This window comes from Peromyscus leucopus, chromosome 8b (genome assembly GCF_004664715.2).
Source record: "Peromyscus leucopus breed LL Stock chromosome 8b, UCI_PerLeu_2.1, whole genome shotgun sequence".
Classification (NCBI taxonomy): domain Eukaryota; kingdom Metazoa; phylum Chordata; class Mammalia; order Rodentia; family Cricetidae; genus Peromyscus; species Peromyscus leucopus.
Window position 1 is genome coordinate 72,574,221 of NC_051086.1, and position 23,855 is coordinate 72,598,075.

A 23,855-nucleotide genomic window follows, 5' to 3' on the forward strand; every position below is an offset into this window, starting at 1 on the left:
TGTAAATGCTTTCCATGCTGAAGTCCTATGAGTCACTCAATACAGTGTGGGGGTGGGGTGGGGGGGTGTCAGTGCAGGGAGGTCAGTGCAGGGGGGAGGTCAGTGCAGGGAGGTCAGTAGTCTCCTGCGCCGCACTGACTGAGTTGGAGAGCAGGCGCTCACTGCCCCACCAGCTCCCCCTCCTCCGAGACTCCACACAGCAGTCTCAAGACTGCACTCACAACAGGAACCACCAATTTTCATGTTAACAGCCAGGTCACCAACTGGATTAGAATGCAAACCATTATTTATTTATTTTTTTGAGATTCTACTTGAGGCCAGGCTGGGCTGGGTGTTGGGATTATAACAGTATACACTGCCTACCCAGTACAAACAAGGGTGGTGTTAACAAAAAGAGGCTCCTCTGTCCCATGAACATGCCTGGGCGGAGAATTTACCCCTCACCCCCACTCCTACCTGGCCTTCCTGGCCAGAGAATACCTGAGATAGAGCGGCTAGGTCTGAGGCTTCTAGAAATACAGGGCATGCTTTGTAAAGGTGAGCCAAAGCAAGAGCATGTACTGTTGCTGAACGTGACTTCACAAGGATTGGGATGAAACAACAAAACTATTTTTCTTTTAAAATATGACTAAAAAAACCCAAGTTAACCCAAACAAGAAAAAAATTCTAAATAATAAAAAATCTACTTAACATTCCCTATCCTAAACTGTACAGAAGTTAAAAAAAGAAAGTCACAAAAACCAAATTAGCCCCCCCAACACACACACACACACACACACACACACACACACACACACACACACACACACACACCCCAGCACAGCGTTTCTGAATACAAAGTGCATCAGTATTACCATTTTGAACAAAAGTAACACAAACCATCATCTAGTCTGTTGCCCTTTCTGGTCAGATTATATATTTAGGTCCACACTGATGTGCAAATTAATAACCTTTCAAGTTTTCTAGTCAGTGCAAATTGAAAATCCTACAGTGTACATTAGAAACATTTTACTTCCTATCACAGATGAAAATGACTCTTTCTGACATGCTGGTGGAAGTACTCAGTTTACAGCACAAATAAGAACTTTTCTGAGTCAGTCTACGTTACAACCAGGTACACAAAATGTTCAAAAGGCAACTATTACAGATTTTCATACCCTAAAAAAATAAAATAAATAGTTTCACTATCAAATTTTTATAAATACCAGTTACATTATAGGTTCACAGCTAAGAGTTACAGAAAATCTAAAACATAGAAATTCAGTTAGTTACTTTCCTCCTGGACAACTTCTATTCTAGACAGAAGTGCCTCTGACTCTATGAGCTGTAACAAGCACTGGAAGCTACCTGCCTAAGGACCTAGAGGAGCTGCCGGGTATTTGGTGTTTAAGCCACTAAACTCATGAGGTGTCAGGAATGTATTAGGGGAGAAAAAGACAAGCGATGTGAAAATAGATGTTCATAGTTTTTCCTGAGAACACGTAAGTTATGTTGCTACTGAGACAACTTTAAACGGAACAGAGGATCCGGTGGTGAACCAGTGTGTGAAGTACAGACCCCTGGTAAGGTAAGCTACCACTACCTAATATATAACTTGCAAACACCAAGTCTTACAAATTGTATTAAAACAAGGCACATGCCTATACATTTATCGGAATGCTGGGTGAACTAGTGCCTAAAAGTGTGAGCTGTAGTAAACCAGTACTGGTATGTGTTGTGACACGGTACTGGGAAAGCTACACAATGAAATCTGAGTGACTAAGGCTTCAGAAAAACAACACGGTGTGTCATGGGAAGGGGACACAAGGCTGCTCTAACTAGAGTTCCCTAATGATTTCGATTGATAGCCCCAAATTAACCATTTGTTTCCACTACAAATGAGCACTATGAATTACAGGTACATTCAAGAGTGCCTCCGAGGGAGGGTGACATCTTAACAGTCCTGACCATGAATCTAAGGATGAATTTCATTCCACTCCAAACAGGATCAGTTCACGGGGGAAGCTGCAAGCCCTCAGTCCACACCCATGACTGGCTGCAGTTAGCCAGTGTGAAGGAGGTGCCTGAGCAAGCGGGGACAGACTTGTGGAACATCTCTCAATGGTAGAATTTGGCATCACCTGGGAACAGGTGGAAGAGGTTAATTTAGTAGTGCAAAATTACCTTAGATAATGTACTCACTAATAGACATTACTAAGTTGTCCTTCCAAAAACATGGTCTAGGCCTAAGGTGACTCAGATCAAAGTTTATGGCAATTCACTGACTGTAGATCTATAATAAACCATTAAAAGGGAGATAGATGGTGGTTTTGGGAATAGATTCTAGTCTTTTAGAAATTAATTCATGCAGGACCACCAAGCGCAAGCATGCCATTTGTCAGAAACCCATGGGACTAGATGCTCACTGGGTGTGGCTAGCTGCAGACGCAGTTCACTGTCAACAGCAGAAGGGCACCCTCTAATGGGGAGCCCGGGGAGCTGCAATGAAACAAAGTTAAGTCACCTCAAGTTCTTCATCACGTGCCCTCCCTTTAACGGCTGAGGAATGAGCATGGTGAGTATATATGCCATGGAAACCAAGGGAGAGTTCTATGTGGCTGTGACCAGCACTTATGTGACCACACTACTAAATAAAGCTGTACAGTACAGTGTAAATGCTAAACACAAGGATCATGCCTCAAGGTTAATAATAAATTAAGTTAAAAATATATATATATCTTTCTCACTTGGAAATAAATATGATATAAGCATCTTAACAGAGCTTCCCTCTCCGAGGGCAATGCCGCTGAAGCCCTACAGTATTTCACAACACAAGACCACTCACTCAATGTGAAGGCAGTCAGTTTGGAATTTTTTTTTTTTTTTTTTTGACTAAGTAATCTAACTCAGAAGTTTCCCTTATACGTATTTTTTCCCCATTGTCAACACCATCTTTTAATCAATAGAGAAGCTGGTGAATGATAGAGCTTCCAATCCAAAGTGCTCTAAATCTTACCTTAGATTCATCCACCTAATATATGTATACGTGCTAGGAGTGTAGCTCCATGGTAAAGCATTTGTCTAGACTTCCTTCTAGAGGACCCAGCCAGGTTCAATCCCCAGTACTGTCCAAACAAAAACAATTAAAAAAAAAAAAAAGATTTTTTCATTTCAGCTCAGTATGGTCATTAAATACCCAGAAACCTAAAAGTGATGATAGAAAATACACTACTGTGAAAATTCTAAGTATCATCTCTCTTTCCCTTTTCTCCTCAGGGGCTCCTAGAGATCAGAAGGTAGGGTCCATTTGGTTTGGGGTGTGGGAAATCTCAGGAAGCACACTGCAGGAAAAGCCCAGTGTTAACCATGACAGTTCAAAAAGCGAGTTCATTTCTCCCAGGTTGTGTTGTCAGCGTATCAGAAACTAAGGGGGGAAGGATCTTTTCACCCACACCCTGTCTATCAAACATGTCACTCTGACAGAGCATCCTGCAGAGCAAGCCCCAGTCTTAAAACATCCAGTCAGGCAGAACATTTCATCTTCGTGAAACTTTGTGTTTTTCAGTTAGTAATAAACGACCAGAGTGTCTCGCAGATGAGTATGTATGTGACACTCAGGTCTAGCTGTGGAAATGCTCTTTACACACCCACTACACTAGGAAGGAAACGAAGACGGGAGTGCTGACAGTACTTCCTGTGGCCGACACGTGTCTCCTGGTTTGAGCAGATGCTGCTTCAGCTCCTCCTTCTACTCGGCTTCCTTTGCGTCCTCTTGATCGGAAGTGCTGGAGATGTCATCATCCGACTGCTCTCCAGAGAAGTAGAGCATCAAAGCATGTGTCTTATGTGTGATGGTGACAGTACAGGGTCCCTGGGCCCACGGCTCCCCATCTACCTGCATCGGCATCATTGAACACTTCAGAATCAGCTGAAACCAGGAAGTGATTAGAAAATGTCAGTCCTAGAGACTACATGCAAGTTTTCCCATCTCCCACTATCTCCTACAGGTCCTCAACCTTTGATTTAAACAAAAATTCATCTGAATCTCCCAAAATACTGTCTGGGGATTTGTTTCCAGTGGGCATTTTCTTTCTTTAGCTGGCCGGCTCCCGCACACCCCGCTACAGTCTCTAGAGGTTAGAGGAAGTGACAGATGCATGCTGTCTTCTCCACATCCGGGCTTGGAAACAGCGGTTACCTACCCGCACTGTATGTGCTTGTCCGATTCGAAAAGGGTTGGCCAGTTTCACTTGGATTTGAGCACAGTGGAAAGACCCGTACACTCCAACTACTTCCAGTAAACCATCATCATGCCTAACATTGGAATAAGAAGATATGGATGACAGAGTGCAATCAAATCAAATCATCCACAGAAAGCAGTTACTCTTTTAATAAGGTGGGCCATCAACTTATCTATTTATTTATCAGATTAAAGGCATGCGGCACCACCACACCCACTCCATCAACTTATTAATGTCTACATTAACATATACAGAAATGAAAGCCTGAGGAAAACGTAAAAGTTTACAAAACAAAACGAAAAACCCAAAAAAATCAACCAAACAAAAACCAGAAGGCTGGGTGTAGTGACCCACACCTTTAATCCCAGCACTTGGGATGCAGAGGCTGTGAGTTCAAGGCCAGCCTGGTCTACAGAGTGAGTGCTAGGACATCAGAGCTACACAGTGAGATCCTGTCTAGAAAAGGACAAAACTAAAACAAAAAACAACAAAAATCGGATCACTTCGAAGCAGAGTGAGGAACCCAGACTACAACTGGCTGTAGTACTTAACAACTGTAATCCAGCTCTAGGAGGCTGCCTCCGGAAGACTGAGTTCGAGAGTAACATGATTTACACAGGGAGACCTTGTCAAAACCAAACATTCCCAAACCAATCAAATGGACATACCTGGCTAGAGGGTAAGTCTCATCTCCCATTCCTTCCCACAGTCTGCAGCCACCGCCCCAGTATCCAATGTTCAGAACAATAATACCTTCCAAGTTAGGCAGTTCAACTCGCTCACCATCCAGTTCTAGCTTTAAAGAAATGTAAGTAGTTAGTTACTACAGGGCACCCTATTTCCACACCTGTCTACGTGGAACTTAATATGCATATTCACAGATGTGAGGCATGCCTGAGGGTAAGACAACCCCTCAAATTGAAGGCAACCTGGCTGTTCCTTCTCTTCATACAATGAAATGAATTTTTTTTTTTTTTTTTCCAGACAGGGTTTCTCTGTGTAGCTTTGTGCCTTTCCTGGAACTCGCTTTGTAGACCAGGCTGGCCTTGAACTCACAGAGATCCGCCTGCCTCTGCCTCCCAAGTGCTGGGATTAAAGGTGTGTGCCACCACTGCCCGGAGAAATGAATTCTTTTTAAAAAAGACTTATTTACTCATATATTTTATGTACTTGAGTGCTGTCTTTATATATACCAGAAGAGGGCATCAGATCTCATTACAGACAGTTGTTGTGAGCCACCATGTGGGTGCTAGGAACTGAATTCAAGACCTCTGCAAGATCAGTCAAGTGCTCTTAACTTCTCAGCAATCTCTCCAGCCCATGGAATCATTTCTTAATTAATTAGTTTATTCCTGGTGTGTGTGCACACACGTGTGTGGAGGTCAATCTCAGGTGTCACTCCCCAGGTGCTATCCACGTTGGTTTCTGGGAGTGTCACTGCCTGGCTCGTATTTAACTTGGGTTCTGGGGACAATTATGGTCCTCACTTGCACTACAAGGCCTTTACCAACTGAGCTATCCATTCAGTCCCAAGTGGAACAGTTTTTAATCATGTTATCAACAACGTTCTTTTTTTCCCAATCCCTACTACCCTGCCATTATTTTAAAGATTTATGCTGGGTAGTGGCGGCGCATGCCTTTAATCCCAGCACTCAGGAGGCAGAGGCAGATGGATCTCTGTGAGTTTGAGGCCAGCCTAATCTACAAAGTGAGTTCCAGGACAGGCTCCAAAAGCTACACAGAGAAACCCTGTCTTGAAAATGGAAAAAAAGATTTATATATTTAAACATTTTATGTGTAGTGTGAATACCTACAAATATGTCTGTGTTCCACCTGCATGCCTGGTGCCGAGGGAGGTCAGAAGAGGGCTTCCGATCCCCCTGGGATGAGTTACTTGGGCACCTTGCTCTGTACAAAACAGAGAAAGCAGTATGGCACCTTACATTCCTAAACCAGGAGCCTGGCACTATCTACGTGTGTTCTCCACTGCCAATCAGTAGGAACCAGATGACACTCCTCTGTCTTGCACTGACAGTATTCTGTGGAACCCACCACCTCCTCTGTAAATCTTTCTAACAGGCTGTGTACTCCGGCCTCATTCCCCTCTCACTACATCAGCTGGCACAAAGCAAGACATCACTCCCTCATTACAAGCCTTCACCGGCTTACCCTGGCACCCGAGGCAGAACTCAAGTTCCAAACAGGCTGGTATGACACCCCATGGCTGGCCTCTGTCAGTCTGTCTTTAGCCTTGGCTCTTGCTCTCTCCCTCCCTGCAAGCCATGTTCTGCATTGAAGCTCTCTTACAAGCATCTGGGCTCTGTAGGCTCTGGGTTTGACCCCCAGAACCATACTCAATAAAACTTTCATGGAGAATCTTGCAATTCCTTCCCTGCTGGGTAGCTTTTCGGAGGCTTTCAGCTAAGGGTTTGCTGGATGGCCGCAGCTTTCTGGGGCCAGTGTATTAGGCTCCCTACTGCATGCTCATGTGGTCCATTCTTTTTCCAAGATGTTTATCATTCCTCCCCTTATTTGACAATAGCTTTCGGTTTCTCTAATTAATGTCTTTGTTGTTGTTATTAACTATTACAGACTTTTTCTAGAAGCAAACAAGATACACAAGACTGCTATATGTGATATTAGGGGTGTGTAGCAATACACAATCAACAATGTTCTATTTTTACTGTTTATACATTTTTACTTGCTCTAATACGTAAGAAGTATCATTTAAAACATGAATTCATGTTGAGGAGGCCATCAAGAGATGGCTCATTGGTTAAGAGTACCTGCTACTCCCACAGAAGACCTAGGTTCAGTTCCCAGGCACCCACATGGCAGCTTACAACTGTCCTACCTCAGGGGATCTGGTGCCCTCTTTGAGCCACCAGGAACACAAGTGGTACACTTAAATATATGCAGGGGAAACACTCATATACATAACGAACAAACACAGACCTTAGCCAAGTGTCTGGCACTTGATATCCATGAACACTCAATATCCATGAACAAAGCATGTTTACAGAAAACAGCATTTGTTAAAGAACTTAAGAATCCAGACAACACCCAAGCCTCTAGAAAAGACATTAGTGGCTTACCTCAATTTTTTTATTCAGATCTTTACATTCTTGCACTAAACAATCTTTAGTTCCATAGAATAAATAAACAGCCTACGAAAATGGACAAAATACGGCATTAAAGCATCGAGAAGACACTGTAGCAAAGCTCCTGCTATGCCATGAGCCACTGTTTCCCATTCTGGCCTGGACACTGAGGGACAGAAAAACAGAGATGCCTCGGGCAGGCACCCCGATTTCACACCCTTTAACACCCATTCAACATTGCATTTTATCATGCAACTGTGGTAGGAGAATTCTAGGTGAACTGTGGTTTTGACACATGCAATGTTAATTGTCTCTCTCTTTGGAGATAGGGTCTCATGTAGCCCAGGCTGGCCTAGAATTTGATACTAAGTTTGAATCCTCCTGCCTCTGCCTCTTGGGGGCTGAGACTGCAGATGGTTGGTTGTCACCACACCGGGGCTCATGAGGTGCTGGGGGTTACACCCAGGGCTACACGCAAACCACATAAGGGCTCTTCCAACTGAGCAATGTGCCCAGGCCCTTTTTTCCTCTGGTAGGTCTTGCTATGTAGTCGACTGGCCTTCAACTTGTGATTCTCCTGCCTCAGGCCTCTTACTCTGTTAGAATTACAGAATCACCCTTCTCTTTAGAAGGTGACAATAAAGCCCATTATTTTTTGTTTAACTAGTCTGTTTTCAGAGGGAATGTGGGATATGGTTGGGATGCTTTGTGTTTAAACAGCATTGCCTCCTGAGTTATCCAAAAAGTGTATTTTATAAGATTATGTTGAAGTAAGAAAATTCTTTTTTTTCCTAGTTCTCCAAATTATTTAAGGAAAATGCATATAAATCTAGCAAACACTGTATAAACACTTTTGAACATAGAAGGGTTGATAGAAGATCTGAAGTTGCCAACTGTATAAAGAGCAACCTTTATTGTCTTAGTAACATTACTTTTAAAAAGATTTTATGTTCTGTGGATGGGTATGTTGCCTGAATTTATGTCTATGCACCACATGTGTGCTTAGTTCCTGTAGAAATCAAAAGAGGACACCTGATTCCCTGGAACTAGAGTTAGAGAGGGTTGTGAGCTGTCATGTGGGTGCTGGGAATCAATCCTTGGTCCTCTGCAAGAGCACCCAGTGCCCTTAACCACTGAACCATCTCTACTACCCCCTTGGTGGCAGGGCTTCTTCTCCTCCTCCTCCTCCTTATTATTATTATTAAAAGGGAACTAGTGTCTGTGAAAGAGAGCTCTCCTGGAAATTGTGATGATTTTTTGCATCTATTGGATCCTGTAAGGGCTGCTGCTACAATGTCTGTTTTTATTACCAGTCCCAGGAGTGATTACTGGAATACTAAGAGAGATTTCAAAAATGGCCTGTATGATTTATAAAACTATAATACAAGAGCAAAAATATTAGCAGAAGTTAATCAAGCAATGGGCAAATCGGGAACCAGTTTTACAAAATACAGCTGCCATAGATTATTTTTGCTCAAGTATAATCTTGGTGCCTGCCAATAATTTCCAGGCACGTGTTGCTTAATGTGTCAGATTTCTCTCATAATATCAATGGTCGAATTGATGACCTGTATAAACAATGATGGGTGGTGACACACGCTTTTGATCCCAGCCCTCAGGAGGCAGAGGCAGGCAAATCTCTAAGGATTTGAGGCCAGGATTGCCACTACACAGAAAAATCCTGTCTTGAAAAAACAAACGTCAAAGAGAGAGAGAGAAACAGAATCTCTCAAGTGACCTCTGAATGACCATCACGGTTAAGATGGCAGTTTTCCTTTTCTTGGTCCTCTGCTAGCTAATCTTACAGTTCTGTTATGCTTGTCTATAATAGCTAGACTAGCCAGGTACACACTACATTCAACCTTGACCTCTATTACAACCACAATTTATTCTCTTTAAAAAATAAAAAGAGAGGAGCTTTGGGGCATGGAGATCTTTGTGTTCACAGACATTCACACAGGGTTGTTCCTTCAGGGAACAACTGAATGCAAAACTTGTTCTTTGCCCAGAAGGCTAAAGCTTTCTAGCCCAGTGACCTTTGCACTACCGTGTGGCCAGAGATTTTTCTGGTACCAGACCCTCCCCCAGACCCTATCATAAGCTTGTTCTTCTCGGTCAATCTACAGAACCCATCTTTATGGACTTTACCAAGAGTTTTGATGGAGTCACATCTGGTGTGTGTTTAGCTTACTTTGTTCCTCAAGGAGATGTATGTATGCTTTGTTGTGCATGATGGATTGAGTTAATTATTAGCAGAATAGTTTGCACCAAATTGTCCTGTGCTTAAATATGTTTAAAATAAACCACTTGGGCTCAGACTCCTGAAGTTTGAACCAACACCAGCTACTGAGACATGCTGTGTAGAACTGCCTTCTTGTCTCCCGAAGCTCATCTCTCTGCTGTCCATGAAGGTCACAAAGACACCCCCACCCCCCAACCTAGTATGAAATTTCAACTATTTCTAAAACAGAAATAAGGAAACAACTAATTTGCATTATTTTTAACAGTCAAAAGTCACTTTAAAAACAGTGACCAGGTATGGTGGAGCACACCTTTAATCCCAGCAAAGGGCAGGTGGGTCCCTGTAAGTTTAAGGCCAGTCTAGACTACATAGTGAGTTCCAGAACTACACAGAGAGACTCTGTCTCAAAAAAAAAAAAAAAAAAAAAAAAAAAAAAGTAAAGTAAATAAATAAAAAATCCAGAATCAATAATAACAACAAACCAAACAAAAACAAAAACAGTCAAGCGTGGATGGCCAATACCTTTAATCCCAGCACTTGGGAGGCAGAGGCAGGTGGATCTCTGTGAGTTCGAGGCCAGCCTGGTCTACAGAGTGAGTTCTAGGACAGTCAGATCTGTTATACAGAGAAACCCTGTGCCCAGAAACCAAAGCAAACCAAATCAAAACAGAAAACCAAACCAAACCAAATCAAACCAAACCAAACAATACTATTATCAAAGGGATCAGCTATGATAGGAACTGGAGTGATGACTTTCGCTAAGAGCCATGGGAACAGATGCTCCTTTCCTTACCTCATCTGCCTCGTGGAGCTTTCCTAAGCCAACAGAATATATTTCTCTATTAGTGACTTAACCAAAAACTTATTTTCCCTAGAATTTCTTTTAGTTATTTAATATATACTTTAACATATTCCAATTAACTTCCATCTAAGTAAACTATCCCAACTTTTAATTTTAAAACTCTCGTTATAGTTAACAAAATATATTTATGGATCTTAATTAGAAATCCTATATAAAACAGAGCACGTAAATGTTTCCATGAGTCAGTCTGATCTGAGTCTAAGAGCTGAACTAAGGGTCTAAGAATTGAACTATTGATTTTTACTGTACCTTCGGTGATAAGCAGGAAATGCTATTTTATCCCACACACCTTGTTAAGAATTCTGCTGGAAAACAGAGACGGCGCCTTCTCACGATGAGCGTGAAAATTGAGAGCCATGAGGGCATCGGGTCCAATAGAGAAGTAGTTGTTCATTGTGAACTCCTGGGAGAGAGGAACCGACAGTGATGCTACCAGCTGTGCCACCCACAGTCAACCTTAGTCCCAACTCTTGTTGAAAATGGATACTTTCTGTAGTTACTTTTCAGACTATCATGAACTGCCAGTGAAGCTGTGGGCTAATAACTACAGATATGACTCCCACCTTCCATTTCTACTCAGCATGCCGTATCTCAGACCTCCCAATTTGGAATGGCTCTGCATTTTCTTTTTTGAGACAGGATTTCTCTGTATAACAGCCCTGGCTGTCCTGGAACTGATCTGTAGTCCAGGCTGGCCTTGAACTCACAGAGATCCGCCTGCCTCTTTCTCCGGAGTGCTGGGATTAACACATGTGCCACCACCGCCCAGCTGCTCTGCATTTTCTATGCAGGATGTTTTTAATAACGTGTTTTTACAGTACTTGTTCTGTACCTTCTCTGTAACTTTCAGATTCTGTGGGTTTTAACTGTTTATTCTCTTAGTTTGTATTTTCCCAATTCAGCCTGAATTCTTCAGTCTACATGTCTAGCTCTGATCTCACACCTGAGCAAAAATGCAAACCTCTAGTCTTTTACTCAATACTCCACAGTCATTTGAGTCACCATGACAAACAACTCATTTCATTTCACGCCAAGCCCCAGACTCCTTATTTTACTGGTTAACATCATTTCCACATATCTAATCATAAAAACTAGAAATCTAGAGCTATGTATCTGCTTTCTTCCTCTTGTGGCCATCAGTTGCCAAGTCTTACTAGGTTGGTCTGACTTTAAAATGCCTTTAAACTGAAAATAAAGTCTCTGAATTGTCCTCAAGGTTCTCCTTGTGTCTGTAAGCTTTGGTCACATCATCTCAGAATATTTTCTTAAAATACAGATTGGGTTTATGGGTACCTCAGTAGCAGAATGCTTGGGCAGCATGCATGAGATCCTGACTTTCATCCTCAGTAAATAAATACTTCTCTATTATTGCTGTAATGTTTGCTCTTTGCAGACATGCCTCACCTGTGTGTGGGAAATCCTGTGTGCCTTTGCTGATCTAAATTAACCTGATCTGCCAGGGCAGAACTAAGTGCACCTGGGCAATGTTCTTTTCCACAGCACATTTTCTAGTCCAGCTTGGGGGTGGGGATGTGGTTCAGTGGCAGAGTATTCATTTAGCACCTCCCAAATACAAGCCAGCAGAAACAAACCAAACCAAACAACCAGAACCAGCAGTTCAGTGAGTAAGGCAGGCACTGGGGGGTTCTGCTCTGAACCCAGCTCCCTTTAGATACCAGGTCTCTCCGTCCTACCCCGCCTGGAATCGTGGGCCACAGACACAATGTGCATTTGCCAAACTGCTCACAACCGAAGCACTAAAAACGTACCTTGGGTTTTCTTAAATTGTAGTATCCTTTGTTTGTTACCTGCACTTTCCATCTAAAAAACAGAAGTTAAAAAAAAAAAAGAGTACTTTTAACCAAAGCCTATATTCTAGATAAGTTGACATGAAAATTTCAATGCCATTTTAAAGCATCTGAGGACGTATCCACATCTAAGTGTGCAAATTTATAACTGAACTATTTACAATACCAAGAACAAGACATCAAAATCTGTTATAAGTAGTTAGTTCTTTCCACTTAAATTACATTTAACTTCTTTTTGGTTTCTTTCTTTTTTTTAAAGATTTATTTATTTATTAAACACAGAGTGTCTGTCTGCATGAATGCCTGCACGACAGAGGAGGGCATCAAATCCCATTATAGATGTCACCATGTGGGTGCTGGGAATTGAACTCAGGACCTATGGAAGAGCAGCCAGTGCTCTTAACCACTGAGCCATCTCTCCAGCCCATGTTTTTGGTTTCTTGAGACAGGTTCTTAACTGGATGGCCCAGGTTGGCCTCAAATTCATGGCAATTCTCTCCTGCTTCAATCTCCCAAATGCTGGTCTTACAGGTATGAGTTAGCATGCCTGACCAACATCAGTGAATTTTATAGCTACGCAAGTCTTCATTTCAACAAATCAAGTAACAGACTTGCCAGCACAATGTAACTTACCGGTCTAGTTTGACTCCGTCTGCTTCCATTACATTCCTCAAGACCTGTGCAACCGGGATTTCTCCAGCATAGCCTGTACCCCAGCCCAGGGTATTGGACAGATCGTTGCCTGTTCCCAGGGGTAAGACTGCAACCTGTGGAATGTACTTTTCTTGTCCCTAGAACAGAGAAGATGTACTGCAGATTTTTCTTGTTAGATTATTTGTAGCACAATAGTATTTTGTAAAATTTAAAGACTAAAGCAACAAAGACAAAAATAAAACAACTGTAGGTTGTGGTAACTCCTGAATCTCAGTGTTTCATTCCTAACTATCCGAACTGGCTTCATCTTCTAGTAGTCACCTGCTCCTTTCATTCTTTTTTGGGGTGGTGCTAGGAACTGAACCTACACATGCTAGGCAAGTGCTCTACTGCATCACCAGCCCCCATTAGAGTAGTTCTTAAAGACAGATACCTTAATCTTCATTTCATCAACTGCATCGAGGACCCAGCCCACAGTGCCGTCTCCTCCACAGACAAGGACGCGAACTGAGTGATAAGGAAGAAGAGTGCACAGCTGTAGGGCTTTGATCGGGGGTGTCTTAGTTACATCAAACACCTAAGAATAAGAGAACAAGAGAAAGACCATGTTCACTCACGCTGTCCTTCCTGCAGATGAACAGAGCAGCAGCTGAGCAGCAGTGCTGGCTACTAGGTATTCTCCTCTGACAGCTCCCCGAGACAGGCCAGATCCCCATAGGAATATTCCTATTCCCATCCAGTCCACTGACCTACAAAGGAGGAACTGGCCTCATTGTACTGACTAGGACACAGGCCCAGGAGGGTAAGTCAGCTGCCCGTGACTCTGCAGAGAGTCTAAGTCTACAATACCATTTGATTCCTTTCTATTCACACCAAACTAGAGCGCGGTAAGCTCACCTTTAGCTAGTATTCTGTACTTTATGCTTTAAAAACAAATCGAGTGCAAATTTCTAGAAACTAATTAATTTTGAAAAATACACTATGACCTGAAATGTAAGGATTCCAAATATCTGTAAATATTTACTGACACACGAAAATACTTAAGAGACTAATGCCCTCTGTACAGGTGACTTCTGTGGTATAGTTTAGAGTGATCCAAATGCAGGGACAATCTCTCAACTAGATAAATCACCATGTATCTGTTAAGCTACTTTCGTCCCCGGGTTTGGAATTATGAGGCTATATTCCAAAGGGAGAAAATATTTACATCTTTGAGGAAATGCAAATTTGTGCATCTTACTGTTAATGCTATTTTCCCTCTTTGATGCTAGGGACCAGATCTGGGGTCTTGCATGTTAGGCAGTTACTTTATCATTGGGTTACTACTTCAATATGAAAATGTTTTTTACATTTTACACTTACAGAAGGAAAAGCAATTACATTTCTGATCACTACAAAATGGATTGTTACCTGCTAGCATAGTCACACAATCTTTTTCTAAAAAAATGTGTTTTTGAGCCGGGCGATGGTGGTGTACTCTGTTAACCCCAGCACTCAGGAGGCAGAGGCAGGCAGATGTCTCTGAGTTTGATGCCAGCCTGGTCTACAGAGTGAGTTCCAGGACAGCCAGAGCTGTTACACAGAGAAACCCTGTCTCGAAAAAACAAAAAGTAAATAAATAAATAAATAAATGTTTTTGAGAGAGGATCTTACTGTGTAGACTGGACTGGCCTTGAAATTAGAGATCCACCTGCTTCTGCCTCCTGTGTACTGGGATTATAGGAACAGCCATTACCCCTGGATTATGTATATTCAGTTCTCATGGCATGCCTCCCCTCATTTTAAAAATCAAGATATAATTTACTTATCAAAAAAAAATTCCTCTGTAAAAATGAAAAAGTAGCTGATTTTAGTTTGTGCAACTACTACAATAATCCAGTTTATAACTTTTTTTTAAAAATAAGATGTCTCAAGGTCCCTTAATAGTCACTTCCCATTTCTGTCCCCAGGCAGTTAAAAGTTTACCCCCACTCTATTGATTTGTCCTTCTGGAAAGGTCACATGAATGCAATAATACAGTGTGACTGATCCCTACAGCCTTGATTGATTTAGCAGTGCCGTTTTAAAGTTCACCTGCTATCATGCACAGTTTGTTTCTCTCATTCACTGAAAAGTATTCCACTTTATGAATACACAAGTTGTTTATCCACTCACCAGTCGAGCGGTCGTGCTGTTCCATTTTTAGGCAATTATGAGTAACACTGCCATCTAACATTTGCACCCAAATCTCTGTGGGACGTAAGGTTTCATTTCCCTTGAATGGGATTGCTAGGTGATATGGTTTTTGTTTTATTATATATTTACTATATATAAAGGCTTGAGTCTTTTATAATTATTATTCTTTCCTGTGACTAGGTAGTGACTTCAGGCATCAATAACCATTGCATTTCAGGAAAAGTAACAGTTGAAAATAAGGAGACCCAGGAAGCAAGGTTTTCTCTGTAGTTACCTGGACTGGATTTAACAGGATCCTAAACTCTCCCAAAAGTCCTTCTCCCATGTTGGTTCCGCTCCGAGAGTTGGCCAGGATTATTAATGGGGTCCACTGCTTTCCAAACTTAGAAGCTAGCTAAAAAATGAACATGAACAAAACGGGGTTAGTGTCTGAGAGATGGCAAACAGAAAACTTTCCTTAGTAGCAATGCTGCTATAATTTGCTGAAATAAGAATTATACCAGTACTATCAACACAATAATGAAAAACAAGCCCAAGAATGGCAGAGGACCTTATAGCTTGACGTTTTACTCAATGTAGACTTCTTGTGTGCATACGTCTCCACGTAACGGTGAGACACCCCCCTCGGATATTTTCCTCAGGAGCCCCTCCTTTCCTTCCTCTCTTTTGAGAAAGTCTCACTACATAGCCTTGGTTGGCCTGGAACTCACAGAGATCAACCTACCCCTGCCTCCCAAGCGCTGGGATGAAAGGTGTTGGCCACATACCCACCAGGAGAGGCTATCTTCTTTCTTGAAATAAGGTACCTCGATGGGTCATGGGAATTGTCAGTTATGTAGGCTGGCTAGCCACCAAGCCCCAGGAGTACTGTGTTCCTCAGGCAGGGATTACAAAGAGATGCTGAGGACTGAGCTCAGGTCCCAGGCTTGCATGGCAAGTGTTTACCGACCGAGCCACTTTCCCAGGCTCCAGTAGTCTTTCCACATCATCATTCTGAAGAAATTAAATTAAATGTAATAAATCTGCCATGTATCCTCAGAAGCCATGTATCCTCAGAAGCCAGATAATCTGGAGCTGGAGTTACAGACAGGAGTGAGCTGCTATGTGGGTGCTGGGAATTGAACTCGGGTCCTCTGGAAAAGCAGCCAGTGGTCTTACTGCTGAGCCATCTCTCCAGCCCCTTTATCATTCTTTAAGCAATATTTTCATGAGTCTCTTGAAGAGGATTGGAGCGTGGTTCCCAGAACCCACTTCAGGTGGATCACAAGAGCCTAGCAGAGGTCCTTTTGAGTATGAATATCCAAGCATATCTAAATGACTTCCGACTAATACTCTGGGGGCTGGCAAGATGGCTTATCAGGTAGAAGCTTACCACCAAGCCTGACACCCCAGTTCAATTTCTGGGGCTCAATGGGAGAAAGAACCAACCAATTCCCAAAGTTATGGCACATGTACACCCCACCCCCATGAAATAAATAAATGTAATCAACATTTTAAAAACATATTTTATTTTCATTTTCAGGTGTGTGTGTGTGTGTGTGTGTGTGTGTGTGTGTGTGTGTGTGTGTGTAATGTGTATGTGTGAGTGCAGGTATCCATGGAGTCACACATGTGCTTATGGTACACGAATATACATGAAATAAATGAATAAAAAACTTTAAAAGAACTCATTAATAAAGCAGTCCATGCTACTGCTAAATCAGATTAGTATAAAATTAAGATGAAAATGGTGCTCTTAACCATTTCCATTGATTTTTCTAATTTTGCTTCTAAAACAATCACACTCATCACAATTTTCAACACAATTGCTACGTTCAAATACTTGAAACATTACATAGGTTGAGTGTCCTTTATCTGAAATGCTTGAACCAGAAGTGTCTGTCTGTCTTTTTTTTTTTTTTTTTTTTTTTTTTCTGAGACAGAGTTTCTGTGTGGCCTTGGATTTCCTGGAACTAGCTCTGTAGACCAGGCTGGCCTCAAACTCATAGATCCACCTGCCTCTGCCTCCTGAGTGATAGGACTAAAGAAAGGTAAGTGCCACCATGCCTCGCCAGAAGTCTTTCTTTCTTTTTCTTTTTTGGTTTTTTGAGACAGGGTTTCTTTGTGTAGCCTTGGCTGTCTTGGAACTCACTCTATATAACCCTGGTCCTATGAAAGAACAGCCAGTACTCTTAACTGCTGAACCATCTCTCCAGCCCCTGGTCCTTAGTTTCTGCTCTGCATTCCAGAACTTGTTATATAGACTAAGCTGACCATGAATTTTTGGTCCTACTGCCTTGACCTCCTGAGTGCTGCTATTAAAGTTGTTTGCAGTCATGATGGACTGTGGGTGAGGTTTTATGGCTTGCCGTAATGACCTTTTAAACTCCTTAACCTCATATTTACTTAATTCCCCTTTTTCCCCTCAAATACAAAGAATTAACTATCTTACATACCAACTTTAAGTGAATAAATTTGTAAGAAAATAAATTAATTACCGCTTCATAATCGGTCTTTTTGTCTTTACGCATCTGGTTAATGGAAGTTAAATAACCTGGTGGGATGATGAGATTCTTGAATTCTCCAAAATCACACTTTTCATTCTTTAAGCTGCTCTTCATGCACTCATCATGGACTGTTTTCTGGCACCAAACACATCTGAGGAAAGAAGAAACAGCTGTCAATTTATTTTAAACCAGCATTCCTAGTCCACAAACCACACTTGTGTCAAAAGTTAAAACAGTGTATCCACACACAAATAAATGTAGTAAAAACACTGCACAAACATATACTCCCTATGACCATACTTTTAAAAATGCACAAATAATTTCTCAGGGCAATTTTGTAACACGGTAGACACCTGCAGGTACAACCCCCTAACAAGGTCAATCTAAAACAACAGCTGTATATGTTAGAAATGTGTGTGCTTTAGTGTAAACCTGTTCATGACATCTGTAGTTCCTCAGGTGTGGTTTGCCAATTTTCTCCTTGTGTGTAGAAAGTAGAGCATCCTACTTCTTTTAGGAGCTGACAAACAGTTCCATGTCTGCCTCTGAAACAAAGATAGAACTCGTGTATCCAGATTTGCCTCTGTGTTGGGTACCAGTGCCAACGACAGGCAGGAACAGTGTTGGCAAGACTCAGGCTTTCTATTATTAATCTGCTAAGCTATTTAATCCACTCACAGATAAGACAGATCTGACTGAGCAAATGCAGGCCACCAGAGAAGGACAGAATTAACTCATTTAAAATGAGGGAATAAACATTTTTCTGTCAGATGTGTTTGATTTTAAAAATGTTTTTTTTTCCTTTTGGATGTTGAGATTTGTCAAGTAATTACTGTTTACTCAAGAGTTCTATTGATGGCTAAAAATAGATACCTGTACCATGTGTTGGAGACACTGACAACACAACTTGCTCATGCCATTTATAAATACCGGCTTTCAACGTCAGAAACTGTAATAGGCGGTTATACAGTTGATGTGAACACACCCATCTACCGGTGGCGTACAGCTAACTACTATTGTATATGGCATTATTGTTTTGAGATAAAATGCTGCTATTTGATTCTCTCTGGCCTTGAACTTTTAATTCTAATGCCTCAGGTTCCAGAGTGCTGGGATTATAGGCAAGTGCCACCAAGCCTAACTTGGGTAATTTTTTATTTTCCTCCAGTGCTGGGGATGGACCTCAGAACTTATTCACGATATTCAAATGTTCTATTACCTACCTACCTACATCTCCAGCTCAGCTAACTCTAACCTACTATATTTTATTTATTTTTCCTTGAACATCACATTTATTTATGGGGAAAAGGGTCAAATTTCACTACCAACTTTTTAAGCTAGGTAAGACTGAGACACTGATCTACTTAACTACTTAACTTCCCATTCAGGAGTGCTGTTCTGGTATAAGACGAACCCCCCCCCCCCCCCACATACACACACTCCAAAACAAAAACCTATAGTACTAAAAAAAAACAAGGGGCTGGGGAGATGGCTCAGCAATTAAGAGCATTTGTTACCAGGTGGTGGTGGTTTATGCCTTTAATCCCAGCACTTGGGGGGCAGAGACAGGCGGATCTCTGCGAGTTCGAGGCCAGCCTGGTCTACAAAGCGAGTTCCAGGACACCTAGGACTGTTACACAGAGAAAGCTTGGGGAGGGGGGAACCAAACCAAACCAAACAAATGAGGGGGGGGGGCATTTGTTACTCCTGCAGAGGACCTGGGTTAGATTCCCAGCAACTACATTATCAAACCTGGGGCTTCATACATGCTAGGAAGGCATTCTACCAACTAAGTTACATTCCCAGCCCCTAAACACATTTTTTTTTAAAGTACTATTCATTAGTGCCTAAAAACTTGCCTTGATGGTAAAAAAGAAACCCTACTGTTTTAATCTAGAGGTCTCTGATAATTAGGTCAACTGGTTTTGCTTTTTTTGTGAACTTAGTTATGGGCTATATCCATTTTTTTTCTTTTCTTTTGAGACAAGGTCTTACCATGTAGCCTTGGCCATATCCATCTTTCTTTAGTTTTTAGAGACTTCCATATATATTCATCTACCCACCTATCTATTTATCTTCTAATGCATCACTTATGTGTTAGAGAGGCATACGTGGAGGTCAGAGGAACACTTCTGGGAGTGTTTTTCTTTCCTCCATGTGAGCCCTGGAGACTGAACTCAGGTTGTAAGACTTGGTGGCAAGAGTCTACCCACTGAGCCAGCTGATGACCCTTCCATTAGGTTCTGATAACTGCATACACATTCATGGACCCAGAAATCTTCTTTGTCATAGTTATTAAAAATGTGTCAGTTTGTCTTTAATTAATTTATTTATTGAGACAGTCCCATGTATCCCAGGCTGGCCTTGAACTCTGTAGCCAAGGATGACCCTGAACTCCTGAGCCTCCCGACGTGGGAGCTTCGAACTGAACCTGGGTCCTCTGGAAAAACAACCAGTGCAATCACTGAGCACTACTCCAGCCCAAATATAAGGAATTCTTTTTTGTTTGCTTTGTCTTTTGAGACAGGGTCTCACTATGTAGCACTGGCTGTCCTGCAACTCACTATGTAGCCTAGGCTGGCCTTGAACTCACAGAGAGCCTCCGGTCTCTGCCTCCCAAGTGCTGGGACTGAAGGCATGCACCACCACGCCTGGCTAATGAATTTTTAAATGCAATCCAACCCATTACTTCCATGAGAAAAGAAGTGAGAAGAGCAAAAAGAAGGCTGGGGAAGGACAGACAGTGGTTGGGGTAGACACAGGACTCTACGAAAACTCAGAGAGCGGCTTCCAGAGGAGAGCGAGCAGGATGAAAGAGAAGTTACATGTATGCATGAAAATAACAGAGACACTATTTTGTATATTAATCCAACACATTTTTGAAAAGTTAAACGTGAGACTAGAGAGATGACTCAGTGGTTAAGAGCACTGGCTGCTCTTGAGGACCCAGGTTTGATCCCAGCACCCATCTGGCAGCTCACAACCCTCTGTAACTCTAGTTCCAGGAGATCAGATGCCTTCTTCTGGCCTCCCTGGGTACTAATCACAGTGTGATGCGCAGACATACACACAGGCAAAAGACTCACAACACACACAATTAAAAAAGAAATCTTTAAAAAATTAAGTCAGATTTAGGAATATGGTGACCATATGCTTGGCTTGGAATATCTTGATTTAAGCTTATTTTTTGGGCGTAATTATTAATATTGCTCTTTTCTGCTCTCAATGTGTTTTAGTGTGGACAATAAATTCACAGATAACAAGAATTTTAGCTAGGCAGTGATGACACATGCCTTTAATGCCAGCACTCAGAAGGCAGAGGCAGGTGGATCTCTGAGTTTGAGGCCAGTGTGGTCTACATAGCAAGTTCTAGGACAGCCAGGGCTACACAAAGAAACTCTGTCTTGAAGGTTTTTTTTTTTTTTTTTTTTAAGAGAGGATGGAGAGATGGATCAACAGTAAAGAGTGTGTACTGCTCTGGAAAAGGACCCGAGTTTGATTCCCAGTACCATGTTGGGACGCTTACAACCTACAACTTCAGCTCTGGTGTATGTGTTCGTGTGCCACCCTCTGTGGTCTCTGTATCTACACTCATGTGTACATACCCCCACACACAGACACACAGCAACTCCACAGCTAGGGTCACCTTTGTGCTTCAGCACCTCAAAATATGGGTGGGACTTTCTATGTGTTGGGAATAAAACCCCTTACATGGTGGGATCCAGACCAGGCTCTGACCCAGGGCTGGGTGTCAGAAGTCGTGGGAACCAGTCCCAGATTATCTTTAACTGTTCAACAAGCCAGAGGAAATGATCTGCAGGGCAGCACTGCTTTCCACCAACCCTGTTTAAGACAGCATTCCACACGCAAAATGCACTCTTCACTGTATATGCTGAAGCCATAAAAATATTCTCAGTTTAACTCAGGTGACTCATCTGAGACACTAGTCCTGGAAGATCCGACAAAAGAAACATTCCTTTCGGGGCTGGTGAGGCCCAACAGCCGGATGACTTGAGCTGGAGTCACAGGACTCAGTGGTGGAAAGGGAACTCCACAGAGTTGTTTTCTGATCTCCACATAATGCAACTCCATTGCCAATGTGCAACCCTCTCAGAAGCATTACTAATAGAAGATGTAGAAATATTCTTTCTTTTTTTTTTTTGCCTTGTGTCAAATTCTTCACTCTGACACCAAGAGCTGTGTTAGGAAAAAGAAATGTAAAGCGCTGCTTTGGGATGACCCTTGTTTTCACTGTTCCAAACCAAGAACCAGTTGGTTTGTGACGAGCAGAAAGTTACTTCGTGTGCCCTTCATTTTTCCCTGATATAAAATGGGGTGCTACTGAGTAGCCACAAGGCAGGCGGCAATGAAGAGGTCTCTGATGAAAATTAAGAGCCCTGGCAGGGGTGGGAAGATAGGGGTGGGATGGTGGTGGAGTCCAGCTGGCAGAGTGCATGAGTAACATGTTCAGGGCCTTTGAGTTGGGACCCCAGCCCCCCACGAACTGGCCTGTAATCTCAGCCCTGGAGAGGTGAAAGGCAGAAGGATCAAAAGTTCGAGGCCCTCCTCTGCTCTCCAGTGACTTTGAGGCCAGCCTGGGCTGTGGGAGACCCTGTCTCATAAACGAGGGGGTGGGGTGGGTGGGTGGTGCTGGGGAAGCAACATCTATCTAAATGGAACTGCCAGGAACGCCAGGGATGCTTGTGAGAGATTTAGGCCATTCGCTGCGTTGAATTTAGGTCTCTTGACCCAGTGTTTGCAAACCTGCCCCTCCTCCCTCCCCCTCACAATCCCCCCCCTACCCTCTCACAAAGGCCATACCTGTAATCGCAGAGCTTCGGCTGGCTGCCGCACTGCTGCTTGCAGACGACACAGGAAGAGCACAGGGGCACGTTGCCGCGGATCCAGTGGTGAGGCATGGCATCTGCGGCCCGGCTGTCGTTCTTGAGCATGATCTCCTTGCACTGGAAGCGCTTGTCCGCCTTCTTGAGACAGCCCTCGTCCACGCGGAGCCCACAGCAGTCGCAGAAGGCTCCCTGCAGGATGTGCTGCGCGCACACGCAGCAGTAGGTGGGGTGGCTGAACAGGTCGGTGTCACGCCAGCCGTGCTTGCTCTTGCGGAAGATGTCCCTGCGATGCAGCTGCCGGCGCGAGCGCTGAAGGCTACACCACAAGGTGATCAGCACCGGCAGCAGCACGGAGCACAGCGTCCACAGGACCAAGTGGCCGTCGGGAAGCAGGCCCCGGGTGGGCGGACTGGTCCGCTGGTCTCCCTCCATCTTCCCAGGCTGGGGCGTGGCCTAGAGGGAGCGGCCGGGTCCCGCGGGCTCGCCTTTAGGACTCGCAGCGTGGCGTGGCGGCTCGTCCTCGCGGCGCGCGGCCTCGGCCCCCGGGCCCGCACCCCGCGGGCTCGGTCCAGCGCAAGGCCAGGCCCGCAACACTGCGCTCACAACGGCCGTCCCGCGGGGTCTCGCCCGCGCCCCTCTCGCGAGGTCTCCGGAGAGCTGAGCCCGCTCGCGCGGCCCCGGGCTTCTACCTGCGGCCAAGCCCGCGGGCGCCGTCCCACCCGCACGCTGCGAGACCTGCGTGGGGGGGAGGAGGCCGCGCTTGTGGCGCGCACCTGCGCAGTCCGCACGCTGGCCCTCCGCGGCGATGGGTGGGCGGGGCCTGACGCTCCCAGAGCATGGGCGGGGTCGGATAGGACCCAGGCCTATGATGGCGCATTCCGCTGGTGGGGCGGGGTTAGAAGGAGGCGTGGCCTGCGCAAACGGAACCCGTTTATAGGCGGGACGAGATGTGGGGCGGGGCCCGCGGCGGTGCTCCCCTTGAGTGGGAGGGGTCCAGGTATGAGGGCGGGGCCAGATCTGGGGGCGAGGTGGGGGCTGGAGGTGGTCGGGAATGTGGAGAAAACTTGACTGATCTGGAGCCTAGGAAAGGATGGGCACCCTCATTAGTGTGGAATGAGGCGTGGTTTAGGGAAATAAGGGGCGGAGCAACATTGAGGATGTTAATGTACATGGTTGACCGGCTAAAGGAAGTTCTACTATAAACGACTTGGAGTATTTGATCTTCAGCCTGACCCACTTCCTCACCGGTGGAGGTGGGGTTGACATGGTTATGATTGTTGGAGTGGAGAAAACTGTCTCTTTTGAAAGTATAACGTCAAAGATTGCCAAAAGTCACCAGTGCTCTTGCTCTCTCTGTATTTACTTATTTATATATTGGTGCTGGGGATCGAGCTCAGAGGTATCACATGCTAGACAGCATTGTACTGAGCTACCCTAGACTTCTTACTGGTATTATTACA

At 43.7% G+C, this 23,855-nt stretch overlaps 1 protein-coding gene across 2 annotated transcripts; it reads right to left on the minus strand.

Annotated features, from left to right (window-relative positions):
* Window positions 1–886: 886 nt before the first annotated feature.
* On the minus strand, window positions 887–23,134 carry Dgke (diacylglycerol kinase epsilon). 2 transcript variants are annotated; one of them, XM_028878203.2, is made up of 11 exons: window positions 22,370–23,134; window positions 17,540–17,699; window positions 15,337–15,456; window positions 13,321–13,464; window positions 12,867–13,024; window positions 12,195–12,246; window positions 10,715–10,828; window positions 7,316–7,387; window positions 4,889–5,016; window positions 4,182–4,293; window positions 887–3,907 (listed from the first exon to the last, which is right to left on the minus strand). In XM_028878203.2, the coding sequence occupies exons 1-11, from the start codon at window positions 22,825–22,827 to the stop codon at window positions 3,728–3,730; spliced, it is 1,698 nt and encodes a 565-aa protein (XP_028734036.1). In that variant the 5' UTR covers window positions 22,828–23,134; the 3' UTR covers window positions 887–3,727. The 2 variants fall into 2 exon arrangements, with proteins under 2 accessions (XP_028734036.1, XP_028734037.1); XM_028878204.2 differs by lacking the exon at window positions 7,316–7,387.
* Window positions 23,135–23,855: the final 721 nt, after the last annotated feature.

Bases quoted from the DNA above. Each gene is read 5' to 3' on its own strand.
- Dgke (XM_028878203.2), bottom strand. From the start codon at position 22,827: ATGGAGGGAGACCAGCGGACCAGTCCGCCCACCCGGGGCCTGCTTCCC. The intron at 7,388-10,714 runs GTGTGTGGGATA...CCATTTTCGTAG, and splicing joins CCAGCAGAATTCTTAACAAG to GCTGTTTATTTATTCTATGG. The intron at 4,294-4,888 runs GTATGTCCATTT...TTCCAATGTTAG, and splicing joins GAGACTTACCCTCTAGCCAG to GCATGATGATGGTTTACTGG.